This window comes from Calidris pugnax, unplaced genomic scaffold (genome assembly GCF_001431845.1).
Source record: "Calidris pugnax isolate Ruff unplaced genomic scaffold, ASM143184v1 scaffold10, whole genome shotgun sequence".
NCBI classification, from domain to species: Eukaryota; Metazoa; Chordata; class Aves; order Charadriiformes; family Scolopacidae; genus Calidris; species Calidris pugnax.
Window position 1 is genome coordinate 3,868,300 of NW_015090795.1, and position 22,558 is coordinate 3,890,857.

Genomic DNA, 22,558 nt, shown 5'->3' on the forward strand with positions numbered 1-22,558 from the left:
CACTGCTTAGGTTCTGCTCAGTATTGCAGCTCACTGCCCACTTGCAAGCTATGGTGGGTTCTGGAAAGACTCAAAGGGCATCATCTAGGAACGTGGTTTTCTCCTTTAACAATCAGAACGGGATGCATTACCGTTGTTTAGTTATGTAAAGTTCTTCAAGTAAACGTTGCTCCTCATAGCTCATCCAACGGTCTTCAAGCTCCTCCTCCTCCTTCTGCAGCAACTGTTCGTAAAGCCTGACCGGGTTCCAGCCAGTCATGATGTCGTAGGTGATGACGCAGCCCAACGAGTGCGACACAATCGAGACTTTCCCTCCTTTCTCCTCAAACTCCGGGTTCCGCGAGCAGAAGAGTGTGTAGAGCCGGTTCAGCTCCTGCTGCAGCCCTTTCACCAGCTGTTTCAAGAAGGAAAGAAAGCTTAATATCAACATCTTATCACTCATGTTCATGTGTGGTCACATATTACACCGACCAGCTTCTTGAACATGTATGCAGAATGAGCACCATGGTCTGTTCACTTGGGCTGGGAAGATCATAGAATGGTTTGGGCTGAAAGGGACCTTAAAGCCCATCCAGTTCCACCCCCCTGCCCTGGGCAGGGACACCTCCCACCACACCAGGTTGCTCCAAGCCCCCTCCAACCTGGCCTTGAACCCCTCCAGGGATGGGGCAGCCACAGCTTCTCTGGGCAACCTGGGCCAGGCTCTCACCACCCTCACCATCAACAATTTCTTCCTGGGATCTCATCTAAATCTCCCCTCTTTCAGTTTAGAGAATCACAGAATATGCATGGTTGGAAGGGACCTTTGAGATCATCGAGTCCAACCACAAAAAGAACCAACACCAAAACAACGAACAATCCACACCCCAAACCAACACACCCACACTCCACACCCACCCGCAGACAGACAAAACCCAACAATCTCAGGCACTAGAGCATGCCCTGAAGTGCCACGTCTACACGGTTCTTAAATACCTCCAGGGATGGTGACTCCACCACCTCCCTGGGGAGGCTGTTCCAGTGCCTGACCACCCTCACAGTAAAGTAATTCTTCCTAGTATCTAATCCAAACACCCCCTGCCACAACTTCGGACCATTTCCTCTGGTTCTGTCATTATTCACTTGAGAGAAGAGGCCAACACCCACCTTTCTACAACCTCCTTCCAGGTAGTTGTAGAGGGCAATGAGGTCCCCCTTCAGCCTCCTCTTCTCCAAACTAAACATGCCTAAACTAACTAAACAAGGGTTTAAAACCCTTCCCCCTCGTCCTATGGTCCCCTCCCTGATTCAGAGTCCCTCCCCATCTCTCCTGGAGTCTCCCCGGAGCCTTCTCTTCTCCAGGCTGAACCCCATGAATTTTCTCAGCCTGTCCTCCCAGCAGAGGGGCTGAATTTTCTCAGCTTGTCCTTCCAGCAGAGGGGCTCCAGCCTTCTGATGATGAGCAAAATGGTTTGGCTGACTCCAGTGGTTCATCTCTCCCCTCCAGATTCAGCAGCAACCACCACACAGGACTTATGGCGACCCTGCAACTGCTACACTACACCATCCATAGCATTGTATTAAAAGAAACCATTAAATAAATGACGGCTGTGCGTAAAGTACTTAACGGCATCCTCTGAGGTGAGCAACAGCAAGGAACTTTGTTTTCAGCAGTGATCCATTAGCACCACAGCAACTATTAATACAGCACTATGTCCATTATTGCTTGTTTCTCCCCCAACTTTTCTACCTTTTCACAGCACTGAACGTTTCAGCTCCTTTTTTAACCTAAGGAGGCTGGAAGGAGCCCAAGCCACCCATGATCTAGAATCAGCTCACATCTCTGCCACAAGCTCAGCATATAACCCTAGACAAGTCATATTCCCTCTTCTCCATTTATCAAGGTGAAACACCATCATTGCCTACCTCACTGCGGGGGATTGGGAAGATAAATCCACTAAATAGGTTGGAGGAACATATCCTCAAATTGCTTTTGGAGCTTCGGAAAGCACACTTGAACTCACCAAGTCTTTCATTATTCTGCCCACTGCTTGGCTCCAAGGAGATGCAGCTTTTCTGTCCTACTCCCCACTCCCACCACACTGCACCTATTTGAATTTTTTCTCAAGAAATCAAACCAAACCGGTGTCACTAAAGAGTAAAAAGCTTCATCTCAGGCAAAAGGAAGGTACAGGAGTTAAAAATGCACAAGTGAGACACGCCGAGCCAGAATTTGAACATTTGATATAAACAACGTTAAGAAAACAGTTTTCTGTTTATAGGTTTCTAGGAAAGTTTTTTTTGGGGAAAAACAGGAATTCAACATGTTTCTCAAGCATCATAGGCTAATGCTATTGTACTACTGCAATAAATATATATTGGTCCTATGTTAATTGAGCCTCTGGGAGGCTCATCTGCCTCAAACCCTGCACGAGGGTACACATGCATAAAAGTGTTCAGATTGACAGAAAGCATTTTTTAGAGAGAAACATTCAAAGACGTGAGATTTAGGAAGGAGATGATACCAAAGAAAGGCAGCTTTGCTTGTGAAACCCAGTGTGGCAACTGAGCGATGCTCCCGGGCTACGGCACGGAGGAGGACAAACCAGGAATTGCAAATCATTCCCTCGTTAGCAATAGGAAATTAACGCTCGACAACATGTAATTTGAGCATGATTTTTCAAGAGGCTGAATCATTACTGGATATAAATATGAATGGCACCGGGGCTGTCAGTGTTGGATACACATTTTAGCGAGCGAGGATCCACACAACAAACCCTGTGCCTAAAGCAGTGCGAAACGACGAGCAAAGCCTCGCAACAGCTTGGAGAAATAACTTATCATTTCCATTTTCCAAGTTTTTTTTTTTGACTGTGATGCTGCCTGTTCCTGCGCTGGGCTCTATCCAGACCTTGGGCACTACTTTCACGCATGAACAAACAGGCAGAGGTTTTAGCTGGAGCTGAAAAGAGAAATGAGGACCAGCTTTGGCTGACTGGCATCTTCTCCATTTAAAAAAAAAAAAAAAAAAAGTTTTGATTAAAACCCAGAACGAAATAGCAGAGATCTGCTGAAATCCAAGTGTTTTGGGATTCCTGCCAGGAGCTCTGAGAAATGAGGGAAGACCAATATCCAGCAGATTGCGTACCCTCCAAGGAGCCACCACACACCATCATGCTGTCAGGGACCTCGGCAGGGAGCCCGGGACCTCCAGCCCCACAGGAGATGCTCTGGATGGAAGGTTGGCTCCTGGTTTCAGAGTAAAAATGCCAAGGAAACTAATGCTGGACTCCTCATGGCTTCCAGCATCCCTCTCAGTACAGCAGGGAGATGAGTAATGCCATCTTGTATTAAAAAAAAAATAATCCTAAATAAGCTGTATGAACATATCTCAGTGTCCCCAAATCTTTTCTCTGGTGGCAAAAGTAAGATGCAGGACAAACTCAATGGCTTCCCTTGGTTTCTTGTTGCATAAAAGCTATTTTTCCCAATGCCCTGCCCAACTTGCTCAACAGCCCTGTACCCTACTCTCCTGTACCCTATTCCTGATTCCCTGGAAAAGCAGATATCTTCCAGGAAGAACAATATTATGTCAATCTCCCCCACAGCCCATAGGCACAGAGTGGGCAAGAAATCTCCTGGCATCACAGCATTTCATTACAAAGGTCCCATTCTCTTGCAATCCAGGGGCATACGACAGAATATTCTTGCAAAGTCCTAGTTGGACACCAAGTCCAACCCTGTTTTTAACTGTCATTCTCCTTAAAAACACACTGTTACTGGGAAGTTTGGCAAAAACATGGACAGCAACTAAAAAACTGTGTATGGATTTCCAAATCACTGGTCAAGTAACTTAATTGTAGAGCAGAAGGTCTGCTGTAGTAAAGCCTCCAGATTTCCAGGCACCACGAATGGTCTGGTTCACTGCTATGACAAAAACCAGGAGCAGCAAGCTCTTATAGAAGTGTTTATCTTGCCAACAGTTCTCTATCAGCACCAAGATTAGAAACTGAAACGTTTGGTATACAGTTAAAAAAAGAAAGAACAAAAAAAAGGAAAAGCATATTCATTTCAATTCCCAGCTAAAAAATTATTTGGTTAAGCAGTATCTGAAGTTTAGATAATGTTTAATTCTGATTTGCTTTCTTAGTCTTATAAAACATACAACAGTCTAAACTGTAAAAGAAAAGCTTGGTTAGAAAAAGGTTTTAGTCCAGCAAGTGTAACAAAGTGCATTCAAATCTTTTTTGTATTTACAGCTTGACATATATCCTAACACTCCATGTAAAAATACCTTCTAGAAACTTTACAGTCTTTATATTTGCTAAAATCAGTGACATTTTGCATTGATATTAAACATAAAAAAAATGTAACTACTTATGTCTCTCCTAAATTGCATCACTGTAATTAAAAGCAATGTTTTAAGAGCTGATTTATTTTTTTTCAATCCACAGCTTGGCTTTTTGCTCACTCAGAGCTCAGTGATGGCTTCTCCTGCTCTTACTGCACCTACATCCAGTGACTTCCCAATTAAGGGAGCCCTTTCCCCACTGGTTTCCCCAGTGCTTCTGCCAACCCCAAACCTCACTGCCTGCTGGTCTGTGATGGACTTAGGAAGCACCTGCTTTTTCTGCCTGAAAACAGGAAAGCAGGAACCACCCAGGGGAAAAAAAAAAAAGTTTAATAGTAGAATGCAACATGACCAGAGCTCGCTCTCTCATTCCATCTCCCCTCTTGCCTCTTCCCTCCCAGTTCACACCTTATTTTGGGGACCAGGTGGACTGGTGGGACTCTGGATCAGGGAGGGGAGCCATAGGATGAGAGGGAAGAGTTTGACACTGCAAGAGGGGAGATTTAGATGAGATCTCAGGAAGAAATTCTTTATGATGAGAATGGTGATACCCTGGCCCAGGTTGCCCAGAGAAGCTGTGGCTGCCCCACCCCTGGAGGGGTTCAAGGCCAGGCTGGATGGGGCTTGGAGCAACCTGGTCTGGTGGGAGGTGTCCCTGCCCAGGGCAGGGGGGGTGGGACTGGATGATCCTTAACATCCTTTCCAACCCAAACCATTCTGTGATTCAATGAAAAAGGCTAGAGTTTCCTTGAGTTGCTGCCTTACCCACTTTACCATCTCCTAAGGCCTCCTAAGGCTTCTCCCACAGACTAAATAAGCTCAAATATCTCACAGAAGAGTACATGTGGCAGCAGTCAATTGAGTAGATGTTTTATTTTTTTTCCTGTCCAGCTGCTCCCACGAACACTGCTCTGGCTGCAGATCTGCTGGCTGCTCCCTTGCCCTCACCAGTGAAACGCAGCACGCTTACGTGTCTCTTCCTGAACTGATCAAACCACTGTAACAAAGGGAACGCTTCCTATTTCTTCAAAAAAAATAGCCATATAAAATCCCTTCCCCCCATCGGACCTTTCTACCACAGCAGTAGTTTAGCATCATCCTGAGGACACCACAGAATTTGTAAGAAAGGTACAGAAAATCTTCCAGCGTTTCTATTTTTCTTCCCCAGAAAAAGTCCTTTCTCCCTGTTCTGATTTTTCAGGAAAAAAATTCCTAAGCAGCTTTTGCAGTACGGAAGTTTAGTGCAGGATTAAAATGCTAGAAGCCTTGTAGAGCTACCACTGCGAATACTCATCGATACCCAGAGAAAATGAAATGCAAATAAAGCAGGACTTTGGCCCTTAATGCAAAGAAAATCTCCAAGACTGATTTCACGACAAGTCAAAATCAGGCACATCTAACACCTCACAATTCTCAGGCTGGGAAGAGAGCCCTTGGGTACTAAATTTCAGACCAGCTCCACAGACACTGGAGACACAGCCTGTATCCAGTTTGCCAGAGCAGCATCCAAGAAATGGATGCTTTTCCTACATGTTTCAGTCTGGTCCCAAATGTCAAAGGAGAAATTTGATTTCCAGCAGTCGAAGATCCCAGCAAAACAGGGGGAATGGAGGAAAAAACGCCACCAGACAACTCAGCAGATGCCGTACGGTGCTGTTCCCCTGTGAAGCTCTTCTAGGAATGTGTTTCATGGAAAAGAGATGGATTACTGCTTGCCTGAAGCTCCCTTTATCAGCTGAAGTTTTGCCAATAAATCTTCCATGCAGGAAACCCAAGCCCGCAGGATCAAGTTGCTCAGAAGTCATCAAGCTTATATTCTGACAAACTGAGGTTAAATGCTCCGTGCCCTTCACAAACCAAATTAAAGGCAGCCTTAAGGAGAGGTCTTTGTGCTCAGAGAGCCAGCCTGACAGCCATGCAATTCCAGGGGAAGCCAAAAACCAGGCTGTTCACCACGGAATGGGTTTAGTGGATCTGATGGGGCCAAAAATCCCCTCTGCTTTCCAGTAACAGCATCCTGTGCTGAGCTGGAAAAAACCCCAACCTTTACATTCCCGGCACCAGCAGCCAAACCAGCTGTTCTGATGCAGAAGCAGCCTTGAGGGACACCAGCATAAATAAACATGCCTGTTTCTTGCAAAGCAGAAGGAGGTCGGCTGTGTGTGTGGTGGACAAACACCTCCTGGACCTACACCAAGGAGATCCAGGCAGGAGGAAGAACTTTCTTCCCTGCTCATTTTTGCAGGCAGATCACTGGGGTCAAAGGGGCTTTTCATTGCAGGCCAAAGGTACCGGTGAATAAAATGACATTTTCCCCTCAATACCCAAGAAATGAGGTGTTGTTTTTTTTTTTCCAAGAAAATAAGGAATACACACAACACACACACACACACCCCGCTGGCAACCTGAGCTCGGAAGTAATGCAGAACTCACACTGCTCGTGCTCAAATCCTCAATGATCCACTTGCTGCCAAAACTTGGATACAGCACCCCAGTCCCAACCCCTTTGATCCATCAAAGCCAACAAAAACACTTGGTCTCCTCTCAGCCTCTGGGGATTGTCTTCTTATGAGGTTGCTCTCAGCTCTGACCACCCCTTTGCTGTCTCTCTGCTGTCTCCACAGGACCCTCACCCACTGGACAATCTTCTCACATGAACAGCTTGAAGCACAAGAGGAAAAAAAAAAACCACCAACAAAAAACTAGCAGACAGCTACACATGAAAAGGGAGGGCAGGAAACCTGACCCCCGCATCCCCCTCCAGCTTGAATACCAGGACTGTTTTTATAGGCTTCGTGGGAAAGGAATTTCAAGGAGATCTGAGGAACAGCGAGTTTTGCAAGCAGCTCCCTCCAAACGTCAAGAGAACTTCAGGAGAAAGGGCAAACTCATTTGAAATTCAGTGACTGGGCATTAAGAAGGTGTGCGAGCCACCTAGAGGTAAGAGGAGGTCCTTCAAAGCCAACAAAAGATCTGTAGCTCAAGGATGGATTGTAAAGGACCATGAGGAAAGCGAAGACAAGGAGTGTTTTGCTTCATGTGAACCAGAAGAACGTGCCAGCACACGACGCAGGGATGGGGAGACTGTGGATCCTCCGGAATACAACAGTTGTCACACTCCCTGATGGCATCACTGACGGGTGCCAGAAGATTGTCACAACAACAGATGAGAGGCCAGAACAGGACTTTAGCTGCGTGAACAGACTGGAAGGGCTGTGTGTCTTGGTGATGTTACACAAAAAGGATCTGTGGATACGCCCAGACCCGCGTCTCTCTCTCAGCACCCCTCTTTTCTGCTGAAAAGCTGAATCTAACCCATTTCTAACCAAGTCACTGTGTTCAAGACTAAGTTCAGGATCAGGCAGATCCAGTAACCCATCATTTTATAACACTGCAAATACATTCAAGGACAATCAAATGAATTAATCGAGCCACAAAAGTGCTGCCAAGCAGCTCCTCGGCTATTAAGTTCAACAGAATAAGCAAAAACAGTGTTAAAATAGTCTCAGTGAAAAATTTCCTGCTTCATAACCCTCTCATTTTCAAACATGCATAAAACAATTGCCTTTTATTGGTGAAAGGAGCGCATGAGGGAAGGACATTTCCATCTTCTCTGCTCTTGCGAGACCCCACCTGGAGTACTGCCTCCAGCTCTGGGGCCACCAACAGCAGAAGGACATGGAGCTGTTGGAGTGGAGCCAGAGGAGGCCATGGAGATGCTGGGAGGGCTGGAGCCCCTCTGCTGGGAGGACAGGCTGAGAGAGTTGGGGGGGTTCAGCCTGGAGAAGAGAAGGCTCCGGGGAGACCTTGGAGCCCCTTCCAGTCCCTCAAGGGGCTCCAGGAGAGATGGGGAAGGACTCTGGATCAGGGAGGGGAGCCATAGGATGAGGGGTAACAGCTTTAAACTGAAAGAGGGGAGATTTAGATGAGATATGAGGAAGAAATTCCTTCCTGTGAGGGGGGTGAGAGCTTGGCCCAGGTTGCCCAGAGAAGCTGTGGCTGCCCCATCCCTGGAGGGGTTCAAGGCCAGGTTGGAGGGGGCTTGGAGCCACCTGGTCTGGTGGGAGGTGTCCCTGCCCATGGCAGGGGGTTGGAACTGGATGATATTTAAGGTCCTTTCCAACCCAAACCATTCTGTGATTCTACGATTGCAAAACCTCATACCAAAGAGGGATGAAAGCTCCAGCAAAAGTTAATACTCATCCTGAATTTCAATAGTATAGTCATAAATTCCCCTTTTTAATACATATATAATAGGAAACCATGGAGCCATTTGAAGATGGGCAGTGAGGTCTGCCCAAGGGAGCAATGCTGGGTTGGCTGTATTACACTGCATCCCCCCTGCCCTCCTAATGCCTGTAAAGCTCCTCCAACACCAAGCCCGCAGCCACCGCGTCCCAGACCCCGGCTTCTTCATTTCCTCTCCTCAGCTGGCCAGAAACATTCAATACCCACCACATTTCCCTGCTCTTCACCTGTGGCAGATGTAACCCATAAATATCTCCTACTAATCTTCTGAGGCTACTGCAGTATTTGTGCTAAATCTTTAGAGATCTTGGGATGACGGATGTAAATAATATTTATCATGTACTAAAGGCATTTTCTGCCAAGACATATATCAATAATTTACAGAATTACAATTAGCCTGGAAGTAAGTACAGCGAAGATCAGTAAAATAAGCACTTAAAAATATAATGAAGGTGACAAGCCTAAATTTACTATGCATCAATTAGTCTTTTTAATCTCAGTTGCAGCCATTTATTATTAAAGAAATATGAAGCTACAATGACACAGATGTGAAACCAAGTCACCCATCGAGGACACTAAAACCCAAGGTTATGTTACCGTAGATGGCACTAGCAAGGTCAGAATTAAATTATTGTTCATTTAGAAATAGGCAAGCGTGCATCAAAATATCAGTTTATTGTGCTTCCTTGCTATCTGTGTAATGTTTGAAGAGGGATTTTGCTTTACTCATGGTGGACCACAGTATAGATGTGGACCACTCTGTTGGCTGCTGGCCTCCTCCAGACTGAACTGCGGGACCCGACTGTCTGAGATGTTCTGTACTGAATTATTAATACCTGTCTGGTATCACATCCCACGTCAGAAGTCAGAGGCACCTTTTGGATAGTCTCCTGCCACGCTGCAGAGGAAACAATGCTTGAAATCAGAGAGGGGGTGACCTACCACGCTCCCGTAACGCTGAGCAGGGAAATCCAGCTGCATCCCAAACCGCTCTCTCATGGGAAAGCTGATATGAGAAGGCTTCTGCCCCCTGAAAGAAGATAGTGGCTGCCCAAATCCCTTAACGAGCTGCTTAAAGAGTGGTCATAAGCTTTAAAGAAGCAGTTACGTTGCTTCTAGATGTGAGGGAAATCCTTGGAAGTAGAAAGAAAATTCACACCAAAGTCGTGTTGGAGGGTTGTCAGGCGAATCTGAAGCTTTACTCTTCTCTGGGCTGAACTCACTCCGTTGCTCAATTTGTTTCACAGGGGCCCAGCAAAGTTTAATTAGCTCCTTTTGATGTATTTTTAGGATTTCTGGATGTAAAGCGTTAGGAGTACCCAGAGTCTACACAGAACCAGGTCAGCGTTATGAAGTGGCAAGCAGGAATACGAATTCTGAGCAACATCTGACCATGTGAATAGTTGAAGACAAGGCTCTTTTCTGAGCTGGAAGGAGCAAACTGCCACAAAGCACTCATAATGGGAAAAAACCAGCTGTTTTTCCAGAAGAACACTCAACTTGATCCTACTGCGTTTAAACTCTGCAAAGTTAGGTCATAGAAAATAAAATGGGACAAGGAAGAGTAACCAAAAAAGACCCACCCTAAAACAAAACAAGTCTCCTTTCTGTAGGCAAAATAAAATAGTTTTTGCATGTTTTTTCACCTGTAATAACTATGAGCTTTGCACAATCTCTAACCAAATGAGCAGAAGCAAACAAGAAGTCCCATCCCTGACAACTCACTGCCAGAACACGAACTCTGTGGCTCAATGAACAACAAGGAAACCCACACGCCAAACATCTTGGCTGCCGCACCAAAGAGGCCTTTCAGAAACCTGTTCTTCAAGATTTTAACATTTTGTTTGTAATAGCACTTTTTTTTTTTGTGTGGACAAACACTTGCCATCCAAATTGTACAACTTCACTTTGAGAAAGTTACAAGATTTATCGATGCAGTCGGAGTACGGTACGGTAATGATCGACCTGTTGCAAATATTTCAAGGAAATTGACTTGATTCAGTGAAAAAAAAACAACTTAAGCCTTTTGTGATCAGATCTAAGCATAGCCACAGCACAATCATTTTATTTGTCAATTTTTGCACTTGAGGCATGGCCATATACCTGCAAAACTACAGTCAGTTCTCTTGAGCAATGAATCACATTTTTCACGCGTTGTTGCCAGCATACCTGAACTTCCCTCGCTAATCCATTTCCCAGGAGGTGCCCACAGACACGCCAAGCCTCTAATGCAGTTTAAAAAATCTATTTTAGAGCTGCCAGAGAAGTTTTCAGTCGCTTGCCGTGAAAGTTCAGGCTGGTCTCAGCTCCACAACAGGCAGAGAAACACGACACACGGCGGAGAACCCAGGAGCCCCGTACTTTGGCATTAAAACTGTTTTGGGGGATGTTTACAGATGCTGTCATCCCATCTGACACAAATCAAGTGACAAATGTTCACAGATTTTCTAAGAGATATGAAGAACCTCAGCTCTATGGACTCCTATCGCTCTGAACGTGCAGATGCATGAAAACGCCGTAAAAAACTTTCCCATTTCTAAACTGCTGATACAGACCCATTTCTGCTCTAAATAAATTACACTGGTTGTTCTTTTTGCTGTTTCCCTACCCTTCTCACTCTTAAAACTCTGTATTTTGATTACTATGACGACCATTACATACTTGCGAAGAGTTAGAAATCTTTATGCAGCATCTCTCAGAAGGAAACTTTGCTTAGATTCCTAAGCCCAGTTTGTTTCAGACTCTAAGTAAAACAAATATAAACACACACTTACTTCATCTCTATAAAGAGGACTCGTATAATACATGATATCCATCGCGCTGCTGTTCAGCATATCCCTTAAACCTCGTACTTTATCTGGAGTAATGGAGTCCACAGTGTCTGGAAAAAAAAAACACAACAAACCCAAGACTGGAGTTACACGCAGGAGAATGATAAAATCCAACCAAGGCATGAACAGGCATGCAGAGAACATGCAATGGACCTTCTGGGGACAATTTTGCAGCCTGCAGCTACTGGAACAGCGTAAGAACCAGTAAGTAACGTACCTCCATCGAGGGTAAGTTTTGATCTCCATTCAACGGGGAGAAATTCAACGTGCGTTGCTAGATTGGAAAAATACTTTTCTTCTACTTTTCTTGCAGTATCTCGCATCCTGTAAAAAATTAAAAAAAGGGAATGTTACATGTTCCTGTAAAGACTGCTGTTGGTGCTCTTACCAAATAAAGCCAGTCCATCCAGGAATAACACATTTCCCACATTACTACTTTTCAATGTGCAGTGCATGCTTGTATTTTGTTAAAAAGTACTTCAATTCTTATATATAGTGAAAATTTCTCTGCATTACATGTTCAAAAGTGTTAAAAAAAAACCTTAAATATATTACACTAGGGGCTTAACAAAACCCACTTAAATTCATTTGAAAGACATCTGGTAGCTTTGGTGGGTTTGGGGTAGAATGCGACTGAAAATGAAGAATTTTACCCCTGCCTTGAGATCTTGAATCCACTTGGAATCTAACAATTAAGACCAGTATGTAAGGAAGATAATTCAGTGCTTTTAAACACAAAGAAAACTCTTAAAAATATTGCTTGAAAAGTCAGAATTTGACTTCAATTTCACATCTCAAATTGGCAGACTTGAGAGTTCTCAGAGTGGGAAACAGGATCATTTATTAGCATTTCAACGCGCAGCAGCAGAGGGACAGGCTAATTGTCCTTTTTAAGAGACTTTCCATTTTTTAAGCATATCTAAACATGAACATTGAAGTACCTCTCTCAAGGGATGCAAGAAACTTGCAGTACCTAAAAACCAGAGGATATCTGACCCTCTCTGGTATTTGGGGGAGAAGGGGAATAACAGTATGCTGTATTCTTTTAAAAATGCTACTTTATTAGTGTTGTGTGAAAGACTAATCAGCAAAAGAATAAAGTCAGCATGAAATTATACAAGATACTAAAATACCCGAGCATTCTATCACACGTGTTCTGCAACCAAACGGAGACAGCATTGTATTTGCCTTTCTGCCCTGTACATGAATCTCAGCTCCTGTGGGTATTAGCATTTTTGAAGACGAGCACAACAAATTCAATCTGACCGAGGGGCAGCAGTGCTGGGTTTCCAGCAGCTGGTTCCCAGTTCCAACCATCACAGGGTTTTTAATTTCTGAGAAAAAAATCCAGAGTTTCAACACCGGTTGCTTTTTTCCCCATTTTCAAAGCAACACCCTTTTAATCATTGCTACGACCAAAGGCACAATGACACTAATCTCCTGTTGGTACTTCCACACGTCTGAATGTGATTTAGTAAGTTTAACCCCTGCACTGAGACACTTTCCTTGAATATATTCATGCTCCTCTGTTCTCTTTCAATAGAAATCATACAATCATAGAACAGTTTAGATTGGATGGGACCTTAAAGACCATCTCGTCCCACCCCCCTGCCCTGGGCAGGGACACCTCCCATCAGACCAGGTTGCTCCAAGCCCCCTCCAACCTGGCCTTGAACCCCTCCAGGGATGGGGCAGCCACAGCTTCTCTGGCCAACCTGGGCCAGGCTCTCACCACCCTCACAGCAGAGAATTTCTTCCCCAGATCTCATCTCAGTCTCCTCTCTTCCAGTGTCAAACCCTTCCCCCTCGTCCTATGGTCCCCTCCCTGATCAGGAGTCCCTCCCCATCTCTCCTGGAGCCCCTGGAGGGACTGGAAGGGGCTCTAAGGTCTCCCCAGAGCCTTCTCTTCTCCAGGCTGAACCCCCCCAACTCTCTCAGCCTGTCCTCCCAGCAGAGGGGCTCCAGCCCTCCCAGCATCTCCATGGCCTCCTCTAACAGGTCCATGTCCCTTCTTTGCTGGACACAATACTCCAGGTGGGGTCTCACCAGAGCAGAGGGGCAGAATCAACTCTACCAACCACCTGATTGCACTCCTAATCTCATAGTCTCCAGTCCAAGGAGACAGCAGAGGTTTTAAGTAAAGCAGAATATCCTGTCCATGATGAGGAAAAAATAAATAATTCAGTGAGAGGATCTGTTTAAATCAGGGTCGATTTAAGGCCTGAACTGACCTAAGCCTTGCAAAGCACAGAACAACCCTCCCCACCACCCCCCCTCCCAACATGCCTCCAACAACACTTATTCCAGAGCCGCAGAGATTTTCTAGATTATCAAGAAGATAAAAAAACCTCAGCAAATACACAAAACATTCCTGGAGTTCCTGAGTGACCAAAACACAAGAGAAACACACCCACCTGAACAACATCAGATGATTACTAGCACAAGGACCTAAAATGAATGAATATTCTTTGGAAATGCTAATGATTCTTTGGTATTACCCAGGGCAGCTTAACTTCCTGTGCATGGAGGAGGACTGTGGCCAGCAAAAGTGAATTCTGAAATAGTTCAGTTTAGCAGGAACCTGGCCAAGCAGCAGTCTAAAGCTGTAAAAGCATAGAAACGTGGTATGAATAAAGCAAAGAATTCTACACAACAACAATTACTTTAAGGGAAGGAACCAGTAAATAAACTGGTCCTAATGGTGCAGGAAAAAACATCCGAACTATTTACACATCATCATCAGCTGTGAACTTCATGAAGAAATAGCTATTAGAGCTATTGACATCCCCATCTTCAAATATGACAGCTACAGGATTTTTTTTTCCTGTTCCAAAGGGTCCAGGTCTTACTAAATCTATTCATAGAGGATTTTTTTTAACTAAAAGTCTCCTTTCTAAAGCCAGTTATATGATTTTGGAAAAACCAGTGAGGCCTAGCAATTCTGCCAGAGCTTTCGGGAAAAGCTTCAAGTCTCCCCTCCTAAAAGCTGTGCCAGCTTTGTGTCCTGGACCCCAAAGTTTTGGGAAATACAAAACCTACTTTTGTTGGGATCTGGAGTGGTTCCCCCCCAACCTTACATCAGTTGAGGTTGTACATGGTCCAGTTTCCAGCAGAACAGTCCTTATTTCTGCTAAAATGGGTTATGGATAAACACTGAAAAGCACTTGGGGACATCAGAAAACCAAAACCCAACTCTGTGTGCATCTTCTTCCTTCTGCCTGGCAAAATACATTCCAGTAGAAGTTCAAAAAATTTTTGTTAAGTGCCCCCTCATTTACAAATGGCACTATTCAACAGCTCCCACTGACTTCGATCAACAATTTTATATTATAAATTCTAATAAAAATTGTGGTGTCATTGCCCAACAATGTGGCTACGTTCACATCCAAAAGCCCAGACCTGCTACACACATGCTTCTCATAGAGTCATAGAATCATTTAGGTTGGAAAAGACCCTCAGGACCATCGAGTCCAACCATCAACCCTACTCTACAAAGTTCTCCGCTACACCATATCCCCCAACAGCACATCTAAACGGCTCTTAAACACATTCAGGGATGGTGACTCAACCACCTCCCTGGGCAGCCTGTTCCAGTCTCTGACCACTCTTTCTGTGAAAAATTCTTTCCTGATGTCCAGTCTAAACCTACCCTGGTGCAGCTTGAAGCCATTCTTTCTTGTTCTATTGCTAATGACCTGTGAGAAGAGACCAGCACCAACCTCTCTACAATGCCCTTTCAAGCAATTGCAGAGAGTGATGAGGTCTCCCCTCAGCCTCCTCTTCCTCAAACTAAACAGTCCCAGCTCCTTCAACTGCTCTTCATAAGATTTATTCTCCTTCACCAGCTTCGTTGCCCTCCTCTGCCCCCGCTCCAGCACCTTGAGATCTCTCTTGTATTGAGGTGCCCAAAACTGGACACAATACTCAAGGTGTGGCCTCACCAGTGATGAGTACAAGAGGACAACCACCTCCCTTCTTCTGCTGGTCACACTACTTCTAATACAAGCCAGGATGTCATTCTGGTATAAAGTCTCCTACTTCTGGCTTTTTAAAGGTAAATATTTTGAGCTATTTTACTAGATGGCAGGTCCCTCTACTCACTTGAGAAGTTAACACCAACAGGAGTCATAAATCCTTGTTTAAACAGGCAGAGAATTCTTCTCCTTTCCAATGCAAATGGATGTTGAAATATTGACCCCAGAGCAACAATTATTTAAATCTACACCTCAAAATGAAGGGTAACAACTGAAATTTATTATTTCTCGAAGGAAAAAAAATCCCACTCAGGTAGAGATGTAATGCATATTTCAGAAAGTTTTTTTTGACATATTGCTATTTTCCATGCAAGAAGGAATGGCCTGAAAATAGATACTTTGAGACTCGCCATAAACAAAACGTGCTTGGCTGCCTGTCTCTGATTGAAATAATAAATAATAAAACCATATTTTCACAGGTATCCATCCTTGCTTAAGTAAATATATTGCAGAGACATGTTAACGTATTTATGGTTATTGCTGTGGGTTTTTTTTTAATTTTATATTACTAATTTGACTCTTGTGGAGCAATCACAAACACTGCATTAAAAACTGGAGAGCTACAAACAAGTTGGCTTCAGCTGGTTCACAAATTTTATAAAATGACCTTGATGGCTGGTAACAGAGCGAAACGCCTGAAGGCTTGAAGATGTTATTCATTTTATTTCCAAGTCATCTTTGCAGATTCTCTTCCATCAGATGATTCATAGCCAAGAAAAAGGGCATATTTTTTTTATTATTATTTAAAAAGCATTACAGCAATCAACTTCTTACTCTGAACTCTTGATTTCAGGAGATAGGGTGATGGGATATCCCCACAAAAAACCCTAAACTCTCACTACTGCCTGCAAAACCGTGCGGATCCACTCCTGGATTTTGATCCCACAACTGGTAAATTATGCTCCAAAGCATTTCCCAACCGCTTCCACCACGCCGGAGTGACCCAAACGGAGGGCAACACTCAGTGCCTCTTTGAGGAAATAATACCACGAATTATTGAGGAAACTCAGGGCTGGCTTGAGCTAAATTTGGTAAATCAAAGTGAGAGTAGCGGGCATGAGTAATAAAAACTGTGATCTGCCCAAGCCAGAGGAAACGAAAGGGAGGTTGTTTTCAAACCCTTATCCGTTCCGCAGAAATGCAAACGCAAGTCTAAGCCTAGGCAGATTTCAAAGAGCAACTGCAAGACACAAGTCATCTTCTGGAAGGTGTCCCTTGCCTGTGACGGGGGGCTCGGAACGAGATGATCTTTAATGTCCCTTCCAACCCAAACCATTCTGTGATTCTATGATTCTGCCACTGTTCTTCAGGGATTCACTCGCTCTCAGACCAGACACATTAAGACCCCTGCTCTAGGACACAGAATCATAGAATCATTTAGGTTGGAAAGGACCCTTAAGATCATTGAGTTCAACCATCAACCTAACACGGCCAAGTCCACCACTAAACAATGTCCTTAAGTGCCACATCTACATGTCTCTGAAATACCTCCAGGGATGGGGACTCAACGACTTCCCTGGGCAGCCAGTTCGCTTTTGGGCTACCATCCGCTTGTGTGCACACTCTCAGCCTGGGAGACAACAGGTTGGTGGAATATCTTTTTTTAATGAGTCTGTAATAAGAAGAGGCCAGAAATAATCCCGTGCATGGCTTCCTACAGATGAGCTTTAGCACTTGTAGAAGTTGTGGCAAATGGATTTGCTCCGGGTTTGGATAGACATGGGCAGATTTATAGAATGAGAGGTGAGACATAATGCAGACTCCTTTTACTTTGGAAGAAAGATGGAAATTCCAGCCTGCAGACAAAGCAAGCACGATGGTGACTCACACTTCAACCTTCTTGAGAATAACGGGACTCAGCACGATCAAAGGAACTCAAGCTGCTCGGCTGGTTGGAGACTGTGGGATGCCCATAATTAGAGAGATACTGGCTTTGGTATAGAGCAGATTGGGCACTCCCTGTCGTCGTTTGTCATCTCCTGCCTCCTCACCACTTGTTCCCACCTTCCAGAGGGGGTTCCAGTTGTTTGGACCAGCTGCAGTGATCCAGTTTGCAGTGGGTCCATACAGAGAATGGTGCTGGTGTCGGCAGGGAAAGGGCAGCGCCAGGCAGAAACGAGGGCTCCGGGGGGGACAGCCCCAAACAGGCTGTTAGAGCTTCCACCCGAGACGCAGTCATGTGTTAGATAATTAACAAGTGTACATAAAACAGGCTCTTATGAAAGTACTTAATGCCCTAACTATCCCCTTTTACCTCTTGGGCTGAACTTCTCATTTAGCTTGCAAGACAAGCTCAAGTCGAAACCTGTAAGATAATTTTTACCATTTGGATGCCTAATTTCAGAAAAACATGCAATTATCACCAGCACCGACGAATGGAAAACAAGCACGTAATATGCATCTAATGCCACGTAAGCGTTTGAATAGAAAACAAACAAAACTACCCAATATCTAAAAAGTGAAAAATTACAGGAAAAATTGCACAGGAAATGTTGATTTGAGATTCTAGCAGCATGTATTTAATGCACTGAAAGGCATCTGAGAGGCTCTGCACTCTGTCAGGGCCGCCACACTGCTGGAAATTCACCAAAATAGCTATTCTGAAGTAATGATTATAATGATAATCCACAATTAAAATGCTTTCTAATGGGACTTGCAATAAAAACGTAATTGGCGATTATGGAAGGCCAACATGACGTTGCTTTGGGCAGACAGCAATTTTCGTAGCCCAGGCTACGAATCAAAACAGGAGGTTCAGACAGAGGCAGAAATACAATTTTTGAATCAAAACAGGAGGTTCAGACAGAGGCAGACAGACACCAGCTTTAGGGTAAGAACAGCCAAGAAGCGTCATTACAATGTTATAGCTATTATGGAAATTACGCACAAGAGTTAACTCCATTCAATTTTCGAGCACAGGAGCTGATGAAATTTAGAGGGTCAGCCTAAAGGGTCTGACCTTTACCTACGTCAGGTAAAACAACAGGATATTTTTAAAGGAGGCTGGAAACATGGACAGTAACATTCCTAAATTCCATCTAATATATGTAAGAAACCCCATGCCACCCCTGCCGTAATCTAGAAGCACAAAACTCAGAAAGAGATTAGGCTTCAATGCAAAAATATTGCAAAAAAATAATGCAAAAACAACATAAAAGTGGGTGCATTAAAATGAAAGAATATTCCAAAATGATTTTTTTTTTAAAGCTAACGTTGCACCTTATTACCTAGCAATGCCAGAATGCTGTATCTGATGGCAAATTAAAAAAAACCACCTCCAATTAACTACATTACGCCACAATATCTGAGTTTATATCACACAGAAACGCAGAATATACTATCTTCTTCTTTAAATAAGCCACCCCTACGCTGTCGGAGCAGCTCAGGGCACATTATTCTGTTCACGTTAGGGGAGCTGAATCACTGCTCCAGCCCGGAGGAGGCACCGACTCTTTCCAGACGCGTTCCCCAGTTAATATAATATCAGCACTGACAGGAGCAGATTGTTGTACCAGCTGCCGAGCTACATTTAGATAATAAATGTGTTTAACTACACCGTGAAGAAACAAAACGGTGTCACATCTACCCAAGGCCTGCTCGTTCAAGCATGGATAAAAGGCACCTTTTCCATCTACCCACTCAGAGGGCACCCTGCGACCGCAGCATCTAACCACCTTAATGGCCAGGCTGAACTCCATTCCTTAATGAAATCAGGGCATATAATTTTAAATTACCCTGGAAGCAGAGCTCTGCTTTCACCTCCGTAACCAACCGGATCTGCCTAACGATGCAGATGCATCGTGTGAGCTGCACCAATTTCTTCTCGAGGTGGTACCCTGAGGACACAGCGTGTCCGATGAGCTCTGGAAGGGTCTCTCACTGGCCTGGGTTACCCACAGAGTATTCCATGTCTGGGCTATAAACTGGTTTTTTGTACATTTCCTGCTTTAAGGCCATTTGTTCAAGGGAGGGTATGGTTTTGTGCTATGAACCGAAGTGTTGCTCTCACCCAGGCTGAAATAAATGCAAAAGTTTTATCCCAGTGTAGACTGAACCCCCCAAGAAGCAACAATAAATGTACGTGGCAAACACAAAACGCACAGGGCAGTTTTTTGTAGATGGTAGAAAGGGAAAGCACCTGAGAAAGCATTCCCTTCTGGAGATCCCAGAGTCCCTCCAAGAATCATAATCAAAAAACCACAAGGTGTTATGGAGTTTGCCTCGTCCAACCTGCCTCATCCGTGGCCCAGAGTCCATGGAGAGGACTGGTGGCACTCTTCAGAGGAATTTCTCCTGCCAGATATCCTGGGGCCTAAACCAAAAAAAGCAACTTTCTATTTCTAAAGGAAACACACAACACCTACCCCAGGGGGTTCCCACACCAATAGATGTCTATCACAAGGCACATCCCAGTCCTTCAAAGACAGCCCAAGTCAACTGTGAGCTCTGAGGACTGGTAGTGCCTTCTACATCTCCTGGTGGTACTCAGGTATTGATGGGGGAAGAAAGGAGCAGTGACACTGATGGGCAGACCTGTGCCTTAAGTTACAGATTTAGCATCGCTCCAACTACAGGTTTCCTACTAAAGAATGTGCATTTAAAAGAAAAAAACAGAAAACACTTTAAAGTAGAAGCTAAGGAGAAAAGACTTAAAGTGTGAACAGTCAAAAAATATTTCTCCTTATCCATCTTACCATTTTTCAAAAGGCAATATTGGACTTCCTGTGTCCCTAATGCAAATGAATGTAAAAATAAATAAATAAGTAGAATAACACACATATTTCATGGATGAAGGTGCTAACAGGAAGTGCTAGTACGGCTTGTAAGAGCTGCCACCGTGCTGGCCTGGCAGACTTTTCCTCTAAAATCTCTTCCTAGAACATATGGGATGTTCCTCAGTGATAAGTTTTAAGCTATCAAAAAAAATAATAAAATAGGACTTCAATCTAAAATGTTGCTTTCATTTGCAGATTTTGTACAGAATGCACAATTTATGCCAATAATTAGCATTTTAAAAGGCTGTGCAATAATGTCTGCTTTTTCTTGAGGATATGAGCGAGATTTACTGAGGCACAAAAACTCTCATTTCCCTTTTAGACAAAAGATTGCACATAATTGGCTGTCAATTAAATCAGGACTTCTTATGGAACAAACACCTACGTGCTGTGTCCTGAGCTGAAGTTAATCCACCCATACAGGCCCTGTGGGCATGTTTGATGGAAAATGGGGTAGGGAGAAAGAAAAAGAGGAAAACCTTAATGATTCCAGGGAGGAAGTCTTATTTCTCATCTCTGTTCTTAAGGCAGAGAGATCATAATCGTTTTGGTTGGAAGAGACCTTTAAGATCACCAAGTCCAACCTGTATTTAGGGTATTTGCATTGTCAGTGTAATTGCATCCTACAAAAATTTAAGTTTTAGCTTTTATTTTGGTGACTCGCTTCAGGTTTTTATCAAGGGCTATGGATTGTTTTTCTTTGGTTTTGATTCCTTGCTCTTAAACAACAGGGATAAAAGAGCAGCAAAGCACCCCAACAAGGGGAGTACCAGGTTGGTTACTTTGAGATGACAAATGACACGGTGGTGAAATCAAGAGGTCTACTCGATCGCACCAGAGGACACTGGAGTGGGACAACGAGCTGAACGGACACAAGAGCCTGCTGACATGATGGTACACACCACAGCGACGACAGATACACCCTGACCTACGCTGCTATTCTGGATTTAAAGAGGTTTGCAAAGCTCTTACCACAAAATCAGTAATCCCAGCTCTGCACACAGTCACAACAGTCACCATGTATGTCACTGTTTCGGTCAACTTTGAAGGAACGTGAAGCTATTTGGGACAAACATACTAAACCATATGTGCAAGACTGATCTGCAATTAACACTTTTTTACCCTCTTCTTTCTGCTAATGAAGCAGTCCTTAACACCTCTTCGCCCCCCTCAGTGCTGTCTTCACCAGTTTACAATTTCTTCTGATATTCAAAACTCTTCCCAGGTACAAAATTCTTAATAGCTCCGGAGTTTCTCTTCCCATCCACCAGCCTTTGAAATTAGCTCAGATGTTAAATCAAAACCCCATTTGTCTTGACAGAAGACACCCAATGAAAAGACCCGGTAAACTTTCAACCACAGCTGCTAGAAATTCACGGGCCAGTCCCCTAAAAGTCACAAACGTTGATCATGAAAACAGAATGTATCTTTGATCTCCTCGCTCCTGCAGCTGCTCTCACCAAGTCCATAATCCAAATTAACATAGAAAGCAGCATACCCACAATATAAAGACTAATGATTCAGGAGGAGGAGAAGGAAAGAAGAAAAGATACAGCTTAAAGCAAAGAGTCTACTGTTATTTATAACATCAGCCTTATATTCAGGCAAATATTAGGAAGCACTCACATAGCTGTATTTTTGATGATCCTTCCTTGGTCCATTTTCTGCCCGATACCATGCACAACAAACACAATGTGACTAGTTTGTGGTGGCTTGTCTTCTAACGTGGCTTCTTCTACATAGCCTCTATGTAGCCTTGTCCCACTACTTGAAGCTGTAGAAAAAACATGATCCTAGATCAGTTACATTCGACCAAGTGCAATGGTCTTACACGTTGACAGAAGCTTGACTTGTCTCAGACCAATACATTATTCTGAAAATGAGACTATACATTAAAGGAACAGCATGTGCTTTTAAATATCTGCAATTTTAAACTCCCGAGAGGTTTGAGCAACTGGGTGATATTGTGTCTGTCAGTGTATTAATAGGCCATTTCCACTGTAAAGATAACTAATTTCAGAGATGTTTTGGAAAACAACTTTTTAGACAACGGCTGTGTAATTGTCCATTGACTTGTACAACACAACACCCTTCTTCTATGTGTCTCAATCAATAAACTCCCCCCTTACATCCCCACCTTACTTCCACTGCGTGGAGGGATCATGGAAATGATCCAGCCATCAAAAATGGTTTAAGTGTTGTCATTCTTTCTCTGACCCAGTTGAAAAGCTTTACATTTTTTTTCATTTTGACATGGAAAACCTACGCTCTACTTCAAGATGATCTAACCTCAAATTTCCCCACGCGTTCAGTGACCAAACCTCCCCCTGCCCCACCCCC

At 44.0% G+C, this 22,558-nt stretch overlaps 1 protein-coding gene across 1 annotated transcript in view; it reads right to left on the bottom strand.

Moving 5' to 3' along the window:
• DDHD1 (DDHD domain containing 1) overlaps nucleotides 1–22,558 on the bottom strand; it is a 77,433-nt gene that overhangs the window by 21,768 nt on the left and 33,107 nt on the right. The window contains exons 6-9 of the mRNA XM_014936777.1: nucleotides 21,845–21,992; nucleotides 11,627–11,733; nucleotides 11,353–11,459; nucleotides 132–394 (exon numbers count right to left, since the gene is read on the bottom strand). Coding sequence (XP_014792263.1) covers nucleotides 132–394; nucleotides 11,353–11,459; nucleotides 11,627–11,733; nucleotides 21,845–21,992 — 625 coding nt within the window. The remainder of the gene's footprint in view (nucleotides 1–131; nucleotides 395–11,352; nucleotides 11,460–11,626; nucleotides 11,734–21,844; nucleotides 21,993–22,558) is intronic.